Source organism: Colius striatus, unplaced genomic scaffold (assembly GCF_028858725.1).
Source record: "Colius striatus isolate bColStr4 unplaced genomic scaffold, bColStr4.1.hap1 scaffold_48, whole genome shotgun sequence".
Taxonomy (NCBI): domain Eukaryota; kingdom Metazoa; phylum Chordata; class Aves; order Coliiformes; family Coliidae; genus Colius; species Colius striatus.
Genome location: NW_026908529.1, coordinates 745778 through 764218, shown reverse-complemented (window position 1 = coordinate 764218; position 18441 = coordinate 745778). Strand labels below are relative to the sequence as shown.

Sequence of the window (18441 nt, the reverse complement as noted above, 5' to 3'; positions counted from 1 at the left end):
CACCCCCCGCGTGTGCCGTGTGCGTGTGCCGTGTGCGTGTGCCGCTGCCGCTCATGCCTTGGCTGCACGTTACTAACCTCGCATTCAAACCAAAAGCGCGCTGGAAACGCAAGATCACCTTAATACGGCCCAGAAAGTGCCGAGGGAGGGGGCGGCGTGGGGAGGGGGGGGGAAGGGGACAGGGTAGCGTTTCAAAACATTGCTGGAGGGGGATGGGGCGAGGAATTGTACTTCACAGGTTTCTCCGCCATCTCTTTCCGGGGGAGGGGATGTGATTAATGACTTCCTAAATAAGAGCCCAGTTTTCAAGCCTGGTATTGGAGTGAACCTCAATCAGCAGCGATTGTTCCCCTGGAGCGCGGGGGAGAGCAGAGGGGGGATGGGGAGGAGGAGGAGGAGGGCTGACAGAGGAAAGAGTTTGCTGGAGAGGAGGAAGGCGGAAAAAAAAAAAAGCCAGAGGAAGAAGACAAAGGGGAGGAATAACGCCGGCGGGACTGATGGTTTAAGTCCTCGGCAGCAGCGGGCGGGGGATCCCACTCGGGAACGAAACGCGTCCCGTGTCCGGAGCGCCCCAGGAGCCGGGCTGAGCCCGTCGGTCCCGCAGGTACGCAGCCGGCAGCCCGCTCGCCAAGCAAGGCTGCTGCTGGGGTACCGCCAATTGCGAAGCGAAAAACAAACCAAAACAACAACAAAACAGTAAACAAATTATATTCCCTTCGTTAGGTGAGCTTCCGTTGTATTCTCTGTCTGCCCCGTCTCCTTCGGTACAGACGAAGGCAGGAAAACATGGGGTTTTGCCTCTTCTGTCCTCCCCACCGCCAGCCCGCCCCTAACCTCACTTCACATCCAGTACTGTGCAACCTTTAAATGTCGCCCATACCTTGTGAAAACCTGGGCTCAATTACTTCCTTATTAACACCCCTTCCCCCCCTCGCCCCCGGCACCTTCTCTTATCCCAAGGACACACACAAACAAAAGCCGAAGCGACAAACCGATCGGCGCAGCGCCCGCGTACGGGGTGGGGGGGGAGGGGAGGGGGGTGTTACGCCTTTTCAAAGCACTTACTGTTTTTTGGGAAGTGGCGTCGATCAGTCTGCCCAATTAAGGGGGACGCCTTTGCCCCCACCGCCCTCTCTACTCCTTTTGTTGCCTTTCAGGACAGCGTCAATGCCCCCGCCAGCGCCGCAGTTCGTGTGAACCACCAAGGTGCTGAGTTTGGAGCTTTGCTGGGAAGAAGCGAGGGGGTGGGCAGAAGCGAGCAAACACGGGCAGCCCGGCCAGTGGGGCAGAACCTTTAAATCCTGACATTCCTTTGCAGTCTTCGACCGTAAATTTCCTATAGGTTATTTCAACAGTGGAGGTCGACAGTCCCACACCGACCTGCCTTACGCCTTCGTGCAACACACTATTCCTTTTTGCTCCTCAACCTCCCTTCCCCCTTTGCAACAGCGATTATTTTACGATATTAAATCACCAGTAATCTTATATGCTTGGATCTTGCGACCGGGAAGATATCTAATATATAATAAATATATGAGATTTTAAGAGGCGTGAAACCCCAGCTACGAGCAAATCTGAGCTCTCCGCCCCTCCCTCCCGAAACACAGCATTCTGTTTAATACCGTTTTAACAGACTTTTGGGGTTTGTTTTCCAAATTGATTAAAAAATATCGACACTTGGTATGAAAAAAAATCTTTAGAGGCTGGAAGATTGGTTAAACAGACGCAAACTGAGTGGATTGAGTTCATTAACAAAATGTCTTGTTAGCAAATTTCAGTTAAAATTCAGTGCAATGTGGTATTCTTCGATGAACAAATGAATGGCTTAACAAAAACCCATTAAATAAACGTATGTAAAGACATTTATTGCAAAGGATTTTTTTTAACCTTGTAAAATAATGCAGATTTTGTAAAATGAGAGTGCGAGGGAAGGTTTTTCAAACGGCCTTTACGGAGAATTTTCAGGCCTCCAGTATTAGTGGAATTAGGATTGGGGTCACTGGACTGGTCACTGGTGTCAGATGTTATCAGCTCATTCATTTCCTGCAAGGGACATCAGCCTTTCAAGTTTTGTGGAAGGTAGAGAGCTGTGGCCAGCTGGGAACTCTCCGGGAAAGGCAAAAAGAAAAAAGGAAGGGGGAAAAAAAAAAAACCTTCCAAAATTCATTCACAAAGGATCGGGGGAGAGACTGGAGCATAAAAGGTGGGGGCAAAAAAGCCTTGAACAAGCCAGTTCGTGGGGGGGGAAATTAATAGTAAGAATTGATATATTTAAAAGCAAATCCTCACGATTTGCTAAATAGATGTTAATTTTGGTAAAGACAATTATAGGAAGCTGGATTAATTGTCTTTCTAAATGCACAGCAAGAGCTCACTTGAAACTGCGTAACCAAACCCAGCCGTGTCGCGTTTTGCGACCTTCCTAAAACTTTTACAGTCCCAACTCCGGTTTCTCCAAACCAAACAAAACACAGCAAAAGACCCCCGCTTCCAAAAAATACCCAAACAACCCCGAAACAGACAAAAACGTGGAAAAAAAACCCCGCAAACCGCCAAACAAACGACTGCCCCGCGTGCTTTTAAAACAAAACAAGTGTTTTACACTTGAAAGCGGGGCACAGCCAACATTTCTTCCTGACTGGCAGGCGGGAAAGGTGACAGAGAGCCCCTGCTCCGCCTCCCCCCTCCTCTCCTTCCCGGCTGGGGGTTGCTCTGCTCCGCGGCCGCCCCACGCACGACAGCGGCTCTCTCGCTGATGTTTGGCTGAACAAAACGCCCGTCGGGTTTCCTACGCGGTTTCTATCGAAAACGGCTCTTCTAAGTATCGGGATGACGGGGGAGGCTTTCCGGACGCTCCCTCAAGGCAGAGCCCCTTGGCCTGGGGGTCGGTGTGGCCCCTCAGGGGGCCCAGGGGCTCTGCTGGTGCGGAGCTCCTCCCGCCAAAACGCCCATCACCTACAGTTTGGGCGCCAAATTCGGTTTCCCTTTCCGCCGCCGCAAAGCTCCGGGGCGGAGGGTGGGGGGTTGCCACCGGCCCGACGGGCTTTGCTGTCGACAGTCTCTCAGGGGGTCGGGGAGGGGCGGGAATGAGCGTTCCCAGGTGGACACCGAAAGCCGAGTGTGAGGGCTCTGTCAGTGCCCGCGGGCACAGAGGCGGGTCTGCTCCCCGCAGCCCTCCCCCGGCGCTGGGCTTTTTTGGCTTTTGGTTTCTCGTTTAACGTTTCCATAAAATGAGATTCTTTCCCGTGTGGGAATGCGGGACGTGCGTTCCCAAATCATGTCGGACCGTGCCTACCCACACAGCAGCTCTCCTCTTTTTATTCCCCTCCGCACCATTCCCGCAGGGTTGTCATTGAATGGAGATATTTTTAACAAAGCACAGCTCCAACCCAGCTGCGCGCTTCCCCTGGATAGGGGCGGTGAGGGACGGGATTCGCTCGACGTGCATCTTACGGGGGAAAGAAGTTACCGGTTTTATAACGCTGCCTTCGCACCGCGCCCGTCCCGAACGACGCTGCAGGCGCAGCGGGCACCTCTCTCCCCAATACAACCGGAGCACAGCTCTGGGAGGGTCCCGACAGGCGCTACAGCCGGGGCGGGCGGCACCTCCGCGGGCGTGCACGGCTCCCGCAGCCCGCCTCCGCCTGCCCCGGGGACACGGGCCGGGCCTCACGGACCGTCCGCAGCCGCCGCTGCTTTCATGGACGGCCGGAGCGTGGTTCGAGAGGACAGGCGGCGGCTGCGGGAGCCGCGGCAGGATCGCTGCCGGGGGTTATAAAGCGCTGCGAAGCGCTGTAAGGGCGGCCGGCACCCATGCAGAGAGCTCCGCTGCAGGATGTGGGCTCACGTACAGGAACAGTCGCTCAGCTGCGCATTTGCAACTGATAGCCACCGCTTCCCCGCCGGATTTAAGGAGGCTCCAGCCAGTCGTCGCGTGGGTCCGTCCGACGGGGTTAAAGCCCTGCGGGGATGGGCTGCCCGCCCCGAGTACCCAGCGGCCCGGTTTCACTGCTCCCCGCAGAGCGGGGCGATGAGCGTCCGCGCCTCCGGAGCCCCCGCTGCAGCCCGACAGCCGCCGCCGGAGCCCCTGCTGCAGCCCGACAGCCGCCGCTGGGCGGGTCCGAGCCTCCGGAGCCCCCGCTGCAGCCCGAGAGCTGCCGCCGCCGGGGGGGGGTCTGCGCCTCCGGAGCCCCCGCTGCAGCCCGACAGCTGCCGCCGGAGCCCCCGCTGCAGCCCAACAGCCGCCGCCGGGCTGGGGCTGCCTGGCCCGGTGGTGAAGCCGCGCAGGCGCTGTTCCCCCCCGCCCAGCACACAGGTAAAGCCGGGTCCCGAGCGGCCTGCCCGCCCCACGAGCCGGCCCTCGGCGGAGCCCCGAGCCCCCTGCATGCGCTGCCGGGCACGGCGGGACCCCGGCCAGGGCGTGCCCTGCCCCCGGTGCGTGGGAAGCACCCGCAACGACAGAGGTAGGCAACCAACTCCCGCAGTTAAAACCAGGAGAGTTGGGCCGTCGGTACGTACGCGGCGCTGTCAGACCCGCAGCCTTCTGCCAGGCTCCTACAGTTCACAGCAGGTCCCTGACGGTGGGGTACTGCAAATAAACTTTCCTGACGACACCGTTTATTTGTCTTGCAGAACACTCAAACCGCACCAAGCGAGAACTCGGAAGCTTGTGCACGAAATTAACGATTCCCTCCTCCCCAAGCACTGGGTTCATCAGTCCGGGGGACACGAGGGCTGCAGCACCTCAGCTTTACAGATAAGACAGTCAGCCGTGTAAGACGCTATAGAGGAGACTGACCTGAGCCTGAGGAGACCTTCTTGAATGACCTCATCGTCTTCTGAGGAACCTAAAATCAGAGAGTTGCAGTCAGTACTGTGTACATTATACCGGAGTACGATATTTAATTACCTCTTCTCCACTTTCACGGCTCATTAGAATGCCGTAAAATGCCAGGGCACTGACTCTGTGAAGTGACCTGTAACCTTATTGAGACTTACCTAGCTCATCAGAACCACGATGAGATAACCAAGGCATGAGACAAGGCCTTTTCCCCCTCCCCCAGGCATCCCCAAGGCATTGCCCCTTTCATTGGTCTCTTGTGAAAGCTACACACAGTTGATGAGGAGGGAAAAGACACAGATTTGCAGGATATTGGAAGGTGTTTGTTTCCTTTATCAATATTTAATGGCAATAGGTAACCTAAGAACTAGTGAGTTGTCACTATGCTTAAATTGTGCAAACTAAGCAGTCATACCTTGTACATGACTGAACCCCCTCCCCCCAGAAATGATTCTTTGGGATTTTTTCGTGGTCACAACTGTAACTTGAAGCCAATTCAGGAGAATCAAAAGAAAAATGCTTTCAGTTGTGTCAGTTACAGAGCAGAGTATGTAATGGCATTGAAATCGAGGTACCAAGCTGAACAAAACCGATTAAGCATAAAAATACAGACGTGGGGGTACTTCTGACCTAGTTTAGAAAGGAGTGGCTGATTTTGGATAGTGCCAATAAGAATATCACACAGAGAATTAGTACTGCAGAGGGCAGGAAGCATGAAGGAAAAGACCTTGGTTTTGGAGTGAGCTTGGTGTTTAGGCTGTCCAGATTGTTTAATACGTCAAAGATGGACAGGAGCACATACTCCCATACTCAGTGGTATACCTTAACTGACAAATGTATTCTTTCAATGGGAGCTGAGGAGAAAAAGTGTGGTATTGAAGACAGCTCCCACACGAAAGCAGCTGTCAATGTGACACCGTGCTAGCTGCTAGACTGCATGGGGACCTACTTACTACTGCAGGTGGTATCTATCCTCCTGCTTTCTTGTAGCTCCCATACTCAGTGGTATACCTTAACTTACATATGTATTTTTTTCAATGGGAGCTGAACAGAAAAAGTGTGGTATTGAAGATAGCTCCCTCAGGAAAGCAGCTGCAAATGTGACACTGTGCTGGCTGATAGACTGTATGGGGACATACTTACTACTGTAGCTGGGATCTATCTTCCTGCTTTCTTGTAGCTCCCATACTCGGTGGTATACCTTAACTGAAAAATGTATTTTCTCAATGGGAGCTGAGGAGAAAAAGTGTGGTTTTGAAGATAGCTCCCACAGGAAAGGAGCTGCAAATGTTGACATCATGCTGGCTGATAGACTGCATGGGGACATACTTACTACTGTAGCTGGGGTCTGCCTTCCTGCTTTCTTGTAGCTCCCATACTCAGTTGTATACCTTAAGAGACAAATGTATTCTTTCAATGGGAGCTGAACAGAAAAAGTGTGGTATTGAAGATAGGTCACACAGGAAAGGAGCTGCAAATGTGACACCGTGCTGGCTGATAGACTGTATGGGGACATAATTACTATTGTAGCTGGCGTCTGCTTTCCTGCTTTCTTGTAGCTCCCATACTCAGTGGTATAATTTAACAGACAAAATGTATTTTTTTCAATGGGAGCTGAACAGAAAAAGTGTGGTATTGAAGATAGCTCCCACACGAAACCAGCTGCAAATGTGACACCGTGCTGGGTGCTAGACTGCATGGGGACCTACTTACTACAGTAGCTGGGATCTATCTTCCTGCTTTCTTGTAGCTCCCATACTCAGTGGTATACCTTAACTGACAAATGTATTCTTTCAAAGGGAGCTGAACAGAAAAAGTGTCATATTGAAGATAGCTCCCACAGGAAAGGAGCTGCAAATGTGACACCGTGCTGGCTGCTAGACTGCATGGGGACCTACTTACTACTGTAGCTGAGGTATGCCTTCCTGCTTTCTTGTAGCTCACATACTCTGTGGTATACCTTAACTGACAAATGTATTCTTTCAATGGGAGCTGAGGAGAAAAAGTGTGGTATTGAAGATAGCTCCGATAGGAAAGCAGCTGCAAATGTGACACCGTGCTTGCTGATAGATTGCATGAGGACCTACTTACCACAGTAGCTGGGATCTATCTTCCTGCTTTCTTGTAGCTCTCATACTCAGTGGTATACCTTAAGAGACAAATGTATTTTTTTAATGGGAGCTGAACAGAAAAAGTGTCGTATTGAAGATAGGTCCTAGAGGAAAGGAGCTGCAAATATGACACCGTTCTGGCTGATAGACTGCATGGGGACCTACTTACTACTGTAGCTGGGGTCTGCCTTAATGCTTTCTTGTAGCTCCCATACTCAGTGGTATACCTTAACTGACAAATGTATTCTTTCAATGGGAGCTGAGGAGAAAAAGTGTGGTATTGAAGATAGCTCCCATAGGAAAGCAGCTGCAAATGTGACACCGTGCTGGCTGATAGACTGCATGGGGACCTACTTGCTACTGTAGCTGGGATCTACCTTACTGCTTTCTTGTAGCTCCCATAATCAGTGGTATACCTTAACTGAAAAATGTATTTTTTCAATGGGAGCTGAGGAGAAAAAGTGTGGTTTTGAAGATAGCTCCCACACGAAAGGAGCTGCAAATGTTGACATCATGCTGGCTGCTAGACTGCATGGGGACCTACTTACTACTGTAGCTGGGGTCTGCCTTAATGCTTTCTTGTAGCTCCCATACTCAGTTGTATACCTTCAGAGACAAATGTATTTTTTCAATGGGAGCTGATCAGAAAAAGAGTGGTATTGAAGATAGCTCCCACAGGAAAGCAGCTACAAATGTGACACCGTGCTGGCTGATAGACTGCATGGGGACCTACTTACTACTATAGCTTGGGTCTGCCTTCCTGCTTTCTTGTGGCTCACATACTCGGTTGTATACCTTAAGAGACAAATGTATTTTTTCAATTGGAGCTGAACAGAAAAAGTGTGGTATTGAAGATAGGTCACACAAAAAAGGAGCTGCAAATGTGACACCGTGCTGGCTGATAGACTGTATGGGGACATACTTACTACTGTAGCTGGGATCTATCTTCCTGCTTTCTTGTAGCTCCCATACTCAGTTGTATACCTTAAGAGACAAATGTATTCTTTCAATGGGAGCTGAGGAGAAAAAGTGTGGTATTGAAGATCGGTCACACAGGAAAGGAGCTGCAAATGTGACGCCGTGCTGGCTGATAGATTGCATGAGGACGTACTTACTACAGTAGCTGGGATCTATCTTCCTGCTTTCTTGTAGCTCTCATACTCAGTGGTATAACTTACATATGTATTTTTTCAATGGGAGGTGAACAGAAAAAGTGTGGTATTGAAGATAGCTCCCACAGGAAAGCAGCTGCTAGACTGCATGGGGACCCCCTTCAGCCCCCTCCCCGTTTCCCCCCCCTGCTCCCAGGGAAGCTGAGCACCAGTAACTCCCACCGGAGGCCAGCAGGAGCCGTGGTTGCCTGGCTTCTCTCGAAGCTCAGACCCTGTGAATGTAAAGACACAAACGCTCACAACGGGGTTCCACTGCACCACTTCACTGGAACTTAACAACACGCCACGCTGAGATCTGATTATCACAAACGTAGGTCCGGGTCAACTCAGAGGTAGTTACTAACATCAGTACATCACACTTATACAGAGATAGAAAGGTCTAAGACTATTTGGTTTGTTCAGAGTAAGCAGGTCTGTAGACTATTCCGTAAAGAAAACAACACCCACAACATGACATGGTATATTCCCTGAGCAAAGTTCTTTGTCCTTAGTATGTTATGTAATAGTGATAACATTCTAATATATAAAAATAAAACCTTAAGCTTTCAACAAGAAGACAGGGTTTGGGATGTGCTCTTAGCAGTTCAGTCTGACTCCGGTGCACACGGCGATTTCAAACAGCACCCACACAAATCCTCAAGTTGGAAACGTTTCCTCTATCTCTCAGCTCTGAACTTCTTGCATATAAACAGGGAATGACCAGCTTTCAGACCCACAACTGCCTATTTCTATAAAGAACTTTGGTTTAAATTCTCAAAGTGACCTAAGTTTTGCATCTTTGCTGTTTAACCCGGTTTTTACACCGCCTAGAAGGTCAAGCAACGCCACTTTGATTTGTCTACATAACTTAAATAAGTTTACTCTCTCCTTCCCATAAGGCAAGGAAGCTCTTCTCTATAGATACATCACATTCAATATCGTCAAAGGTAAGCTTTGCATTAGCACACCGAGAACTTCACCACAAACCGCTGAGATTCTCGCAGACGCTGGCAAGGGATTCAACACAAACGACTTGTCTTGAAACTCTGCCCTTCACCCAGGCGCCTGAGCACGGCCGCCTGCTCACTGAAGCAGCAGCAGCAGCAGCACAGCAACAGTAACAGTCTCATCTGGCAGGACAAGCGGGATGGGGCAGGCCACGGGGCAGGAGCCAGCCGCATCCCTGCTGTAACCGTGGGCTGCCAAGCGCTTGCCACGGGCAGGACGGAGGCTGGCTGCAGCCCTTTCTTTAGTTTGATTATCCGAGCTTAAACCTACCCGACTCCTTCCAGCTTTCACAGCTTGTGTTTATTGCCAATGTTAAGGATTATACAGGTTTCTCTAATTAACTTCCACCCGCAAGGGGATTTGTCAGAGTACGTTATCTTACGTGTGACTTGGTAACTCCGGAACTGCAAATGGGAAGCGACTTGGAGTTTTGATAGGCTCCAACTCTATTAACCCCGAGCAAGGGCTGCAGCCCAGGGAGTCTCGCTCTGAGGCCACCAACCTGTCTCCTCTTTCATGCAGAGGTGTGTGGTCCCAGCACACTCCGGACTGAGGCTGGTCAGCGACAGCCTCCAGCTCACAAGAAGCAGACAATGCCCAGGGCTTCTGGCAAGTTTTGCAGGTCCCCTCATTTGAGCTTGTCTGCAGCAGACACCTGTTCTTGGCTGGACAAAAGTCATGTCATCAGCAAGGGAGGCTGGCTGAGCAACCACAAGCACCCATCTACCTTTATTCTTAAAAAGCTATTTATCCCAGGACCTCATTAGCTTTGCATTTCCTTTTCTTTAAAGTCAGAACTGACAACAACAAGACAACAACAAAAAATCCCTAGGGAGTTCTCTCCATGGCATCTCAACAGAAAACAAGGGTCAAGTCCCTTCAAATCGAGGGGCACTACTTGGGACCATGAGAAGTTGCTGCTGCTGCTGCTGCTACTGCCACCAAGGTCCCCTAAACATTCACAGAACACAAGGGGTTAAACAGGATGGTCTCCTGATCCCACTCGGTAACACACATTCTCCCCTACACAACAGCCATCTCAATTACAGGTACATCCACTTCAATCTTAGCAGAGGTTTTTGAGAAACCAGCACAGAAACTGCACATTCATTGTCCTTTCCAGAGCTCTGAACCCCTTTCACCAGGAAAGGACGGTGGCAGTGGGAGCCGTGCTGGGTCATGGCTCTGCCCAGCACGGGGAGGGGACGAGCTTTGGTACTTTGTGGAGGTGAGAAGGAAAATGAACTGACTGTAAGGGGGATGTCTTAGTATCGTTAGTACCATATGGCAGCTTTAAAATGTGAAAGTATCCTTTGGTTCACAAGAGGAGTAACAGTCTCGATCTCACTTCCACGTGGGGTTTATCGGGTTTGTTTCCCAGTGAGATCTCTTGGTCGTTTTTCAAACACGTTTGGAAAAAAAGGGTTCTGGGGAGGAGTTTGGGAATGTTTGTGGATACTGTGCCTATTGCTTCACAGTAATGTCTTGGGGGAGTCGATCTGATGGGGAAAGAACAATTACGCTCCTAGATACGTAACACACACACACACACACGCGTGCACACTCACACACACACACACACACAGAGGAGGCAGAACGCAGCGCACCCTGCTCACGTGAAACTCTGCTTGGAGTGATTTGTCTATTAAAGAAAAAAAATATATATTCACAGTTCCTCAACAGTAGTTAAAATTCCAGGTCAGCTACTGATAATGAAAAATATTTCCCCTGTACTTGCATGAGGTAGACATCCCGAGAGGATAAAGGAAACGAAAAGTTACGACAAATACTTCTAAATTTTTCTCTTTTTCTGCACAGAAGGCCCCTTTCTGCTGGGTTCCTTGGGCGATGCCGACAGCTTGCTCGACGAAGCCTCCTGCAGTGACCGGCCCGAGCGCTCCGAGACCTCCAGCCTGCCTTTCTGAGAGTGCGGTGGAGACAAGTAGCCGTGCGCTCCTCCCCCTTCTCTCGGGAACACGGACGTGGAAGGCTGCGGCTCAGCTTCGTGTCTTCCCTGAGAGCTGGCGGGCTGCTGCGAGACAGTTTTGTGGGGGCAGTTAGCCACCATGTGACAGTAATGGCACTTCCTTGGCTGCGGAGGTAGACTACATTCTTTAGCGTGGTGGTTGAGGCCACTGCCTTTGTAGCATCTGAAAACAAAGACAGACAGGCAACTGGTTATAAAATACAGCACCACAGAATCACAGCATGGTAGGTGCTGGAAGGGACCTTTAGAGACCATCCAGTCCAACCCCCTGACAAAGCAGGTCCCACCTAGATCAGGTCACACAGGAATGTGTCCAGGTGGGTTTGGGAACCTCCAGAGAAGGAGCCTCCACACCCTCCCTGGGCAGCCTGGGCCAGGGCTCCCTCACCTCAGCACTGACACAGTTTTTGCTTATGTTTCAATGGAACTGTTTGTGTTCCAGCTTCATCCCATCATCCCTTGTCCTGTCAGTGGATACAACAGAAAAAAGTGCTGCCCCAACCTCCTGACATTGAGATATTTGTCAATATTAATGAGATCTCCCCTCAGTCTCCTCTTCTCCAGACTAAACAGCCCCAGGTCCCGCAGCCTTTCCTCGTGTGAAAGATGCTCCAGTCCCCTGATCATCTTGGTGGCCCTGTGCCGGCCTCTCTCCAGCACTTCCCTGTCCCTCTGGAGCTGGGAGCTGACAGCTCAGGTTTTCTGTGTCAGGAAGGCTCAGAACCAGCAGGCACGGTGTCTGCTGGTGAAACAGCAGCGGCTCCTGCGTCCTTCTTGATGAAGGCCGAGCTACATTTGAGAATCTCTTTCCCAGTCCCTCGGCAGGTGCTCCCTTGCCGCCCCGGCGCCAAAAGCCCACCCGGTGCGTGCGGCCGGGAGCCCGTACCCGGGGCCGCCATCCCAGCTCCCCTCACAGCCGCACGGGCCGCCCCGGCAGAGGGCGACAGCCAGCCAGGCATCCATCCCGCCGCAGCGAGGCACCCAGCGCCGCACGGCCGCGGGGCCACGGCAGCAGGCGAGGCGATCCCAGCGCCGGCCTCTCCTCACACTGAGGCGATCGCCAGCGCCAGCCTCCTCACACTGAGGCGGTTCCCAGCGCCGGCCTCTCCTCACACTGAGGCGATCACCAGCGCCAGCCTCTCCTCACACTGAGGCGATCAGCAGCCTCCTCACACTGAGGCGATCCCAGCGCCAGCCTCCTCATCCTGAGGCAATTCCAGCGCCAGCCTCCTCATCCTGAGGCGATCCCAGTACCAGCCTCCTCATCCTGAGGCGATCCCAGCGCCAGCCTCCTCATCCTGAGGCGATCACCAGCGCCAGCCTCCTCATCCTGAGGCAATTCCAGTACCAGCCTCCTCATCCTGAGGCGATCCCAGTACCAGCCTCCTCATCCTGAGGCGATCACCAGCACCAGCCTCCTCATCCTGAGGCAATCACCAGCACCAGCCTCCTCACACTGAGGCGATTGCCAGCGCCAGCCTTGCTCCTCACCCTGTGGCAGCTTCAATTCACCCTTGGATGGCTTCACCTGTATCGAGGCCATAAAGAAGAGACATGCAGAGTGGAGATACTGGCCCCAGATATAACCGTGTTCTAATGGACGTGCTGCTTTCAGCCAGGGAAACCCGAGCATGGTGGTGGAGGGATGCAGTGCCCTGTCACGAGCCAGGCTCTCACCCAGGGCCAGGTCCCCTGCCCCGGCCTCTGCCTCAGCCAAGGCAAGGGTCTGACACAAGCTTTTGCAGTGCTTGTGCTGCAGACGGTTCCTAACGGCACTTAGGTTTCAATTCAGAAGAAAATACATCAAGAGCTGGCAAAGAGTCATAACACAGGGTTGGTTGGTTTTCTCTTGAAAATGTGCAAGTGGTGGTTACTCGGGGTGCTGTCTTCAATGGGACACAGCTGCCCAGGAGCCACTCCAGCCCACACGGGCAAGGCAGGCCTCCTCCCTAGCGCTCAGACATGGCTGAAGTCCACAAACACTCTTCTCTTAGCCTTGTTAGCCAGTCTAACAGTCTTCCAGTTAGAGTCTGGAAGAAACCTCCAGCAATCCCTTATTGAACCCTCTTGCTATGTAACACGCACCAGGAATGCCAGTCCTTGGATTACATTAGTTCTAACCCATGATACCAACAACTAACTACATGCCTTTGGCATGGTGATTCTATGCCAGTGATGTTCAGCACTAAGCTCTCTATGGCTTCTGTTTCTTTGTTTTATTAAAGTCACACTGAAAGCATAGACATGGTACTGGAGAGAACTGAAACAATGATTTCTCTTTTCTAGCTTTCTCTTCACCATCAATGCACTTAAAAGTGGTTGCACAAATATTTAGCCCCGGTGGAATCAACTAAGGATTAAAACAGACCGTAGCTGTAACTAACTGCATGTACAAAACAGTGCACCATCTTCTGTCTCAAGCCCAATGGCAAAACACTTCAAATGCTCAAGATTCCTGGAAAGGAACAGGGCACTGTTTCACCCATTGTTCAGTGGTTGCTGCCAGTCTGTAGAAAATCAAGATGTCTAGTCCAGAATCTACCCACAGAATCTACCTTCCAAAGCGATGCTATTGATAAAACATGCATTGTTCTCAAACAGACTGCAAAATGGACATTGACATTTGCAAATCCACTATAGCAAATGATGCTTCAGCATCTCCCTCTTCAAATCTAACCATCAGCATCTTCAATATTAGCAAGACACTAGTCATCTTGACTTTAAGTAGGCCAACGACGAATAACAATAGCCCAATGGCATCTGCCAGTATTGCAAAACTTGCACACAGTCATTTCCTGTCAGACCTTTATAATCCTTATGGAAAGCATTAATTAAATGTAGCACACATTCCCCATAAATTAGTAAGCAGCAGAAAAACAAACCTTGCCATTCCCTGATAACTGTGATAATGTACTTCAAGTGACCTGCTTCCATTTCTATGTCACGTTGCACTTTGGAGCTTTGTGTGGTTTTTCCAGTGGAATCTGAGGACTCTGCTTCCCTTAGTCTGTCTCCATATACTACAGAATAACCCACGACGAGACACAGAACATAAAGCTTCCCTTGAATCAAGAAGAAAACAACATGTACAAGCCCCATTGTCCTTTAGTATTGATTTCCCTAGCATGGGAAGTAAAAGGACATACTAAATCGGTTGTAAACTGCAGTCGGCCTGATCTAAGACCAAAACATCAAGCTCTTTCCCCTATAACAGAACCCAAAAGTGGGAAGTTATTGAACAGTGTCTGAGTTCTTTCTGATATTTTCAGAGCAGCGATCCCCCGCCTCCCAGTGGCATTCAGTCCTCTCAACTACCCTTCAGCTTCCCCATCCACCTTCTGGATAAAACAGTAAGAAAGTAAAGCTTGCAGTCAGATACACAACAACAGCAAAAGCCCTTATGTGATTTACTTTCTCCCCCTCCAACACCCATGTCTGAGAAATCCCAAATGTGGTATTTATTATAGTCTAGGTTCCATTGTGCCCTGCTCTAGGTGGTGCTGCTCTGGCAGGGGGGTTGCAATGGATTAGTTCTCCAGGTCCCTTCCAGCCCTTGAGATTCTGATTCTGTGGATGTTTATTTGCTACCAACCAAATCCAGGGTGTGTCTGAAGTGTTTCCTGGCAGGTCCACATGCCAGTCAAGGGTGTGCCTAGAGCCAGTGTTGTTTACCATCTCTATATTCATTACTCATCAATGACTCCTACCAAGAAAACAGGCACACCCCTGGATCTTAAATGCATTCTTTCCCAAGGAACCATACCATATGGCATACTCCTCACCCCACTCTCCTTCAGGGATGCTATTAGCCCTTTGATCCACAGTGCTGCAGCTCTTGGGTCCCCCCTGCTACACGTGCTCCTGTTACAACAGCCACAAAACCCGACAGCACCTGATATGTGTACACAAGCTCACACATCCATATCTCCAGGCACATAAAATATACACAATGTATGAGCTGGCTCTTGCTAACAACACTCTCATTTTGGCATGTTCTTCGAATGCCTAAATTAGTGCAACCATAACAAGTATTTCTTCACCTCAGGAGCACGGTGGAAATTCACTTAAACACGACAGAAGAGTCCAGATGTTAATCACCTGGTGAGATGATGAAACCACAAAAAGCCCTTAAAAGTGAAGTTACAGTAGAAGCAGCCCTAACAACAACCACAGCAACGAAAAGCAAGAAAGATTTGTTAACACAGGACTGTCTTTCTCACAGTAGGCTCCCACAGTTTACAAGGTTGCTTCAGGCCCACAAAACAATGCAACAAACACAGAGATGGCAATTATCCTAATGGGGAATCCTTTCTTCAGTAGAGCACTGACAGGAAGGAGAACCAGGGCGGTTTTATGATAGAAAAAAGATGAACGTTTGAATCAAGGAACAGCTCGAGGAATTGTCGGGCACTGTACTTCAGTCTTTCCAGGAAAACAGCAATGTTAACACCCATTAAAGAAGAAAGAAGAGAGCGTGCAGCAAGGTTAAAAAACACTTGTAAATCCTCCTTTGACACGGATCTGTGCTTGCACAGAACTACACAGGGAAGGTGAACAAGCAAAAAGTGCACAGGTTCCAACAGAACCCATGCTGTATTGATTGCAATAAACTCATGACTGCAGTGCACTACAAGTACTCAATTTCACAGCCAAACGCAGACCCACTCTTCTAGTTGTCAGGTTGTTTTCCTTGCCCCAGTAGTCACAGAATCACAGAACCTTAAGGGCTCGAAGAGACCTCGAAAGAACATCCAGTCCAAGCCCCCTTAGGGTACACATCCTAGCCCTAGCCCTCCTCAAAGGGCAATACTCCTGCCTTGAAGACGTTCACCACAGCAGCAGCTCCACTGAGCTAAGCAGTAAGGAGGGTGAGCACAACTGCTGGCCTCTTCATGCTGCTTTATGACAATCCAATATATATGACAAGTAGAGAATCGTCTCTTTTTTTCTGTTGTATCCAGTGACAGGACAAGGGGTGATGGGATGAAGCTGGAACACAAAAAGTTCCATTGAAACATAAGGAAAAAGTAAGTCACTGTATAAGTGAGGGAGCCCTGGCCCAAGCTGCCCAGGGAGGGTGTGGAGGCTCCTTCTCTGGAGGTCTTCAAAACCCGCCTGGACACGTTCCTGTGCGACCTGATCTAGGAGGGACTTGCTTGGGCAGGGAGGTTGGACTGGATGAAGTCTAAAGGTCCCTTCCAATCCTACCAGTCTGTGATTTCATGGCTTATGTGGCTCTGCACTATTATCTGTTGAGAGAAAAAGCTTTAAGATCACCCTGATGACTGACTTTTTCTTGGGGAAGGGTTAACATCGAACAGGGACAGCAAAAGGAAGAAAAGAGAAAAATTATCTCAGGAGACTGAGATAATTCTTCAGGACATTCCCCATACCAACTCCTTTTTTTGTTTTTCCCTTTTGAATGCTATCAGACAAACAAACAGCTCCATTGAGCTACCTCAATGCTTTGGAAGACGCCATGGTATTGGCACGTGGCACAGGGGTGTTTTTACAATACACTAAATGCCAACTGAGCAGTTGAAGCAGAGAGGAGATGTTTAAAGCTGGACATAAATGTGCTGTCCTTTTCAGTAATAACATTCATAACACATCTAAGGAAAGGCCAGTTCTTGCAGAATTAACACACAACAGATTGCCTGAACTACCCTGTCTTGCTGTAAAGGGCAGGTAAACTGTCCATGGCCTAGCAGAAATAGGCATCTTAGACAAAGCTGTTTTGCTCTTCGAAGGCTTCAGTGACTCGTCTTGAAAATGGTGCTGTGAGACAGTGCAAGAGGACACGGGTGGGCATGAACACTTAGGGGAGCTCAGAGAGGCATGTGCCTGCTCAGGCAGCAGCTGGGACGAGTGAGACGTACCTTCAACACCAGCTGCAGGACCAAAAGAGTCTCCTGGGCTGCCATGGACCTGCTGATTTCTAATTGTCCTCCAGTCAAATACATTTTAATGGATCACTTCAATACTCCAGTCACCAAACCCTGCATACCAAATCAGTCCCAGCAGCACTCTCACAGCAGATTGCTGCTAAATGGGCACCACGACTATGTTACTGCATGAAACAACGACCAACCACTTCACACAGGTATAATACAACACTCCTTGCCGAGAAAGCCTACACATGAAAAATCAGCTGGAGTGGTTTCTGACACAGGGCCTTACCTTTACCTTCTGAAACAGCACGTGCTGGCTTCAGCCTTTAAGAGCAAGAAATGCTGAAACTAACTATAAGGTTGCAATTGCTGCAATTTAAAAAACAGCCAGTGGCTGGAAAATAAACTGGCTTGGCTGGCTGACAGGGTGACAAGCAGCAGCAGCAGGGCAGGAGGCAGCCGGGACCCGCACACACCCCGAGGAGTGGCCAGTGCCTGCCAGCAGCCCTGTGCTGGGCACCAGCTCCTCTGGCATTTCCCTCCTTCCTCTGACAGTCCCTGCAGAAATAGAGCTGGCCTGTTTTTCTTTAGAGGCCCGAGGACACCCAAGGGAGCCTCACCATGGAGTGCAGCCCCACTCCCTGCACCCAGCTGGGCTGGGGGGCACAGCTTTCTGTTTTTAAAGGATGAAAAACTCACTGGTGAGTCACAGACTCACATGCAAGATGTGCTGAAGATCCATCCTCCTCAACATCCACCTTCCTGAAGATCCACTCTCCACCCGGCCTGAGCCTTCTGAGAGGGAGATGGCTGGAACGTTTGTGTTCACGTGGCTACTGCTGGGCTTTGTGCTATTTTGTTCACCAGCCTTTAACACTTCAGCTGTAGCTGAATGCAGGAGAGAACACAGGGAACTTTGAAAACACTCTGATGAGGTATTAGCACCCAAGGTGCTGAATCCTGAAATAACACTGACAGAAAATTCATTTGAGGTCAAGTGAAATCTCCTTGTTATAATAAATCAGAGGCTGGAGCATTTAGCAGCTTCATCAGAGTATCTGTGGTGTGTCCAGCATGCAGAGTCACAGCGAGTCAGAACACCTCAGCTACCAATCCATGACAAAAAACCACCACCAAACAGACACATTTTACAGCTGTGACTATTTCTTGCTGAGTGTGTTGGGAAATGGTGTGGGGCCAGTGGTGTAATTATTTAAGTGGCCTGGAAATTAAAACCTCTATTAAAAATCAGCATTGTTCACCAGTTAAGGAAAGATGAGAAATCAAGAAGGCTTACAGGGTCGATACAGCTGCTGCTGGTATGTGAGAAATCCACAAAACAGCAATTCCCTGCAAACACCTCGGAGTGTGGAGCAGAGTGAGAGTGAAGGCTCTGTGGTCACACTCTGTGACGATACACAGCAACGAGACGGTTCTCTAGAGCTGATCAGCA

At 50.1% G+C, this 18441-nt stretch overlaps 1 protein-coding gene across 1 annotated transcript in view; it reads right to left on the bottom strand.

The window, feature by feature from the left end:
* Positions 1 to 10902: 10902 nt before the first annotated feature.
* The window catches only part of LOC133629504 (protein lin-28 homolog B-like), a 53746-nt gene continuing 46207 nt past the window's right edge, over positions 10903 to 18441 (bottom strand). Inside the window, exon 6 of the mRNA XM_062020162.1 lies at positions 10903 to 11260. Within this exon, the coding sequence (XP_061876146.1) occupies positions 10903 to 11260 (358 nt within the window). The remainder of the gene's footprint in view (positions 11261 to 18441) is intronic.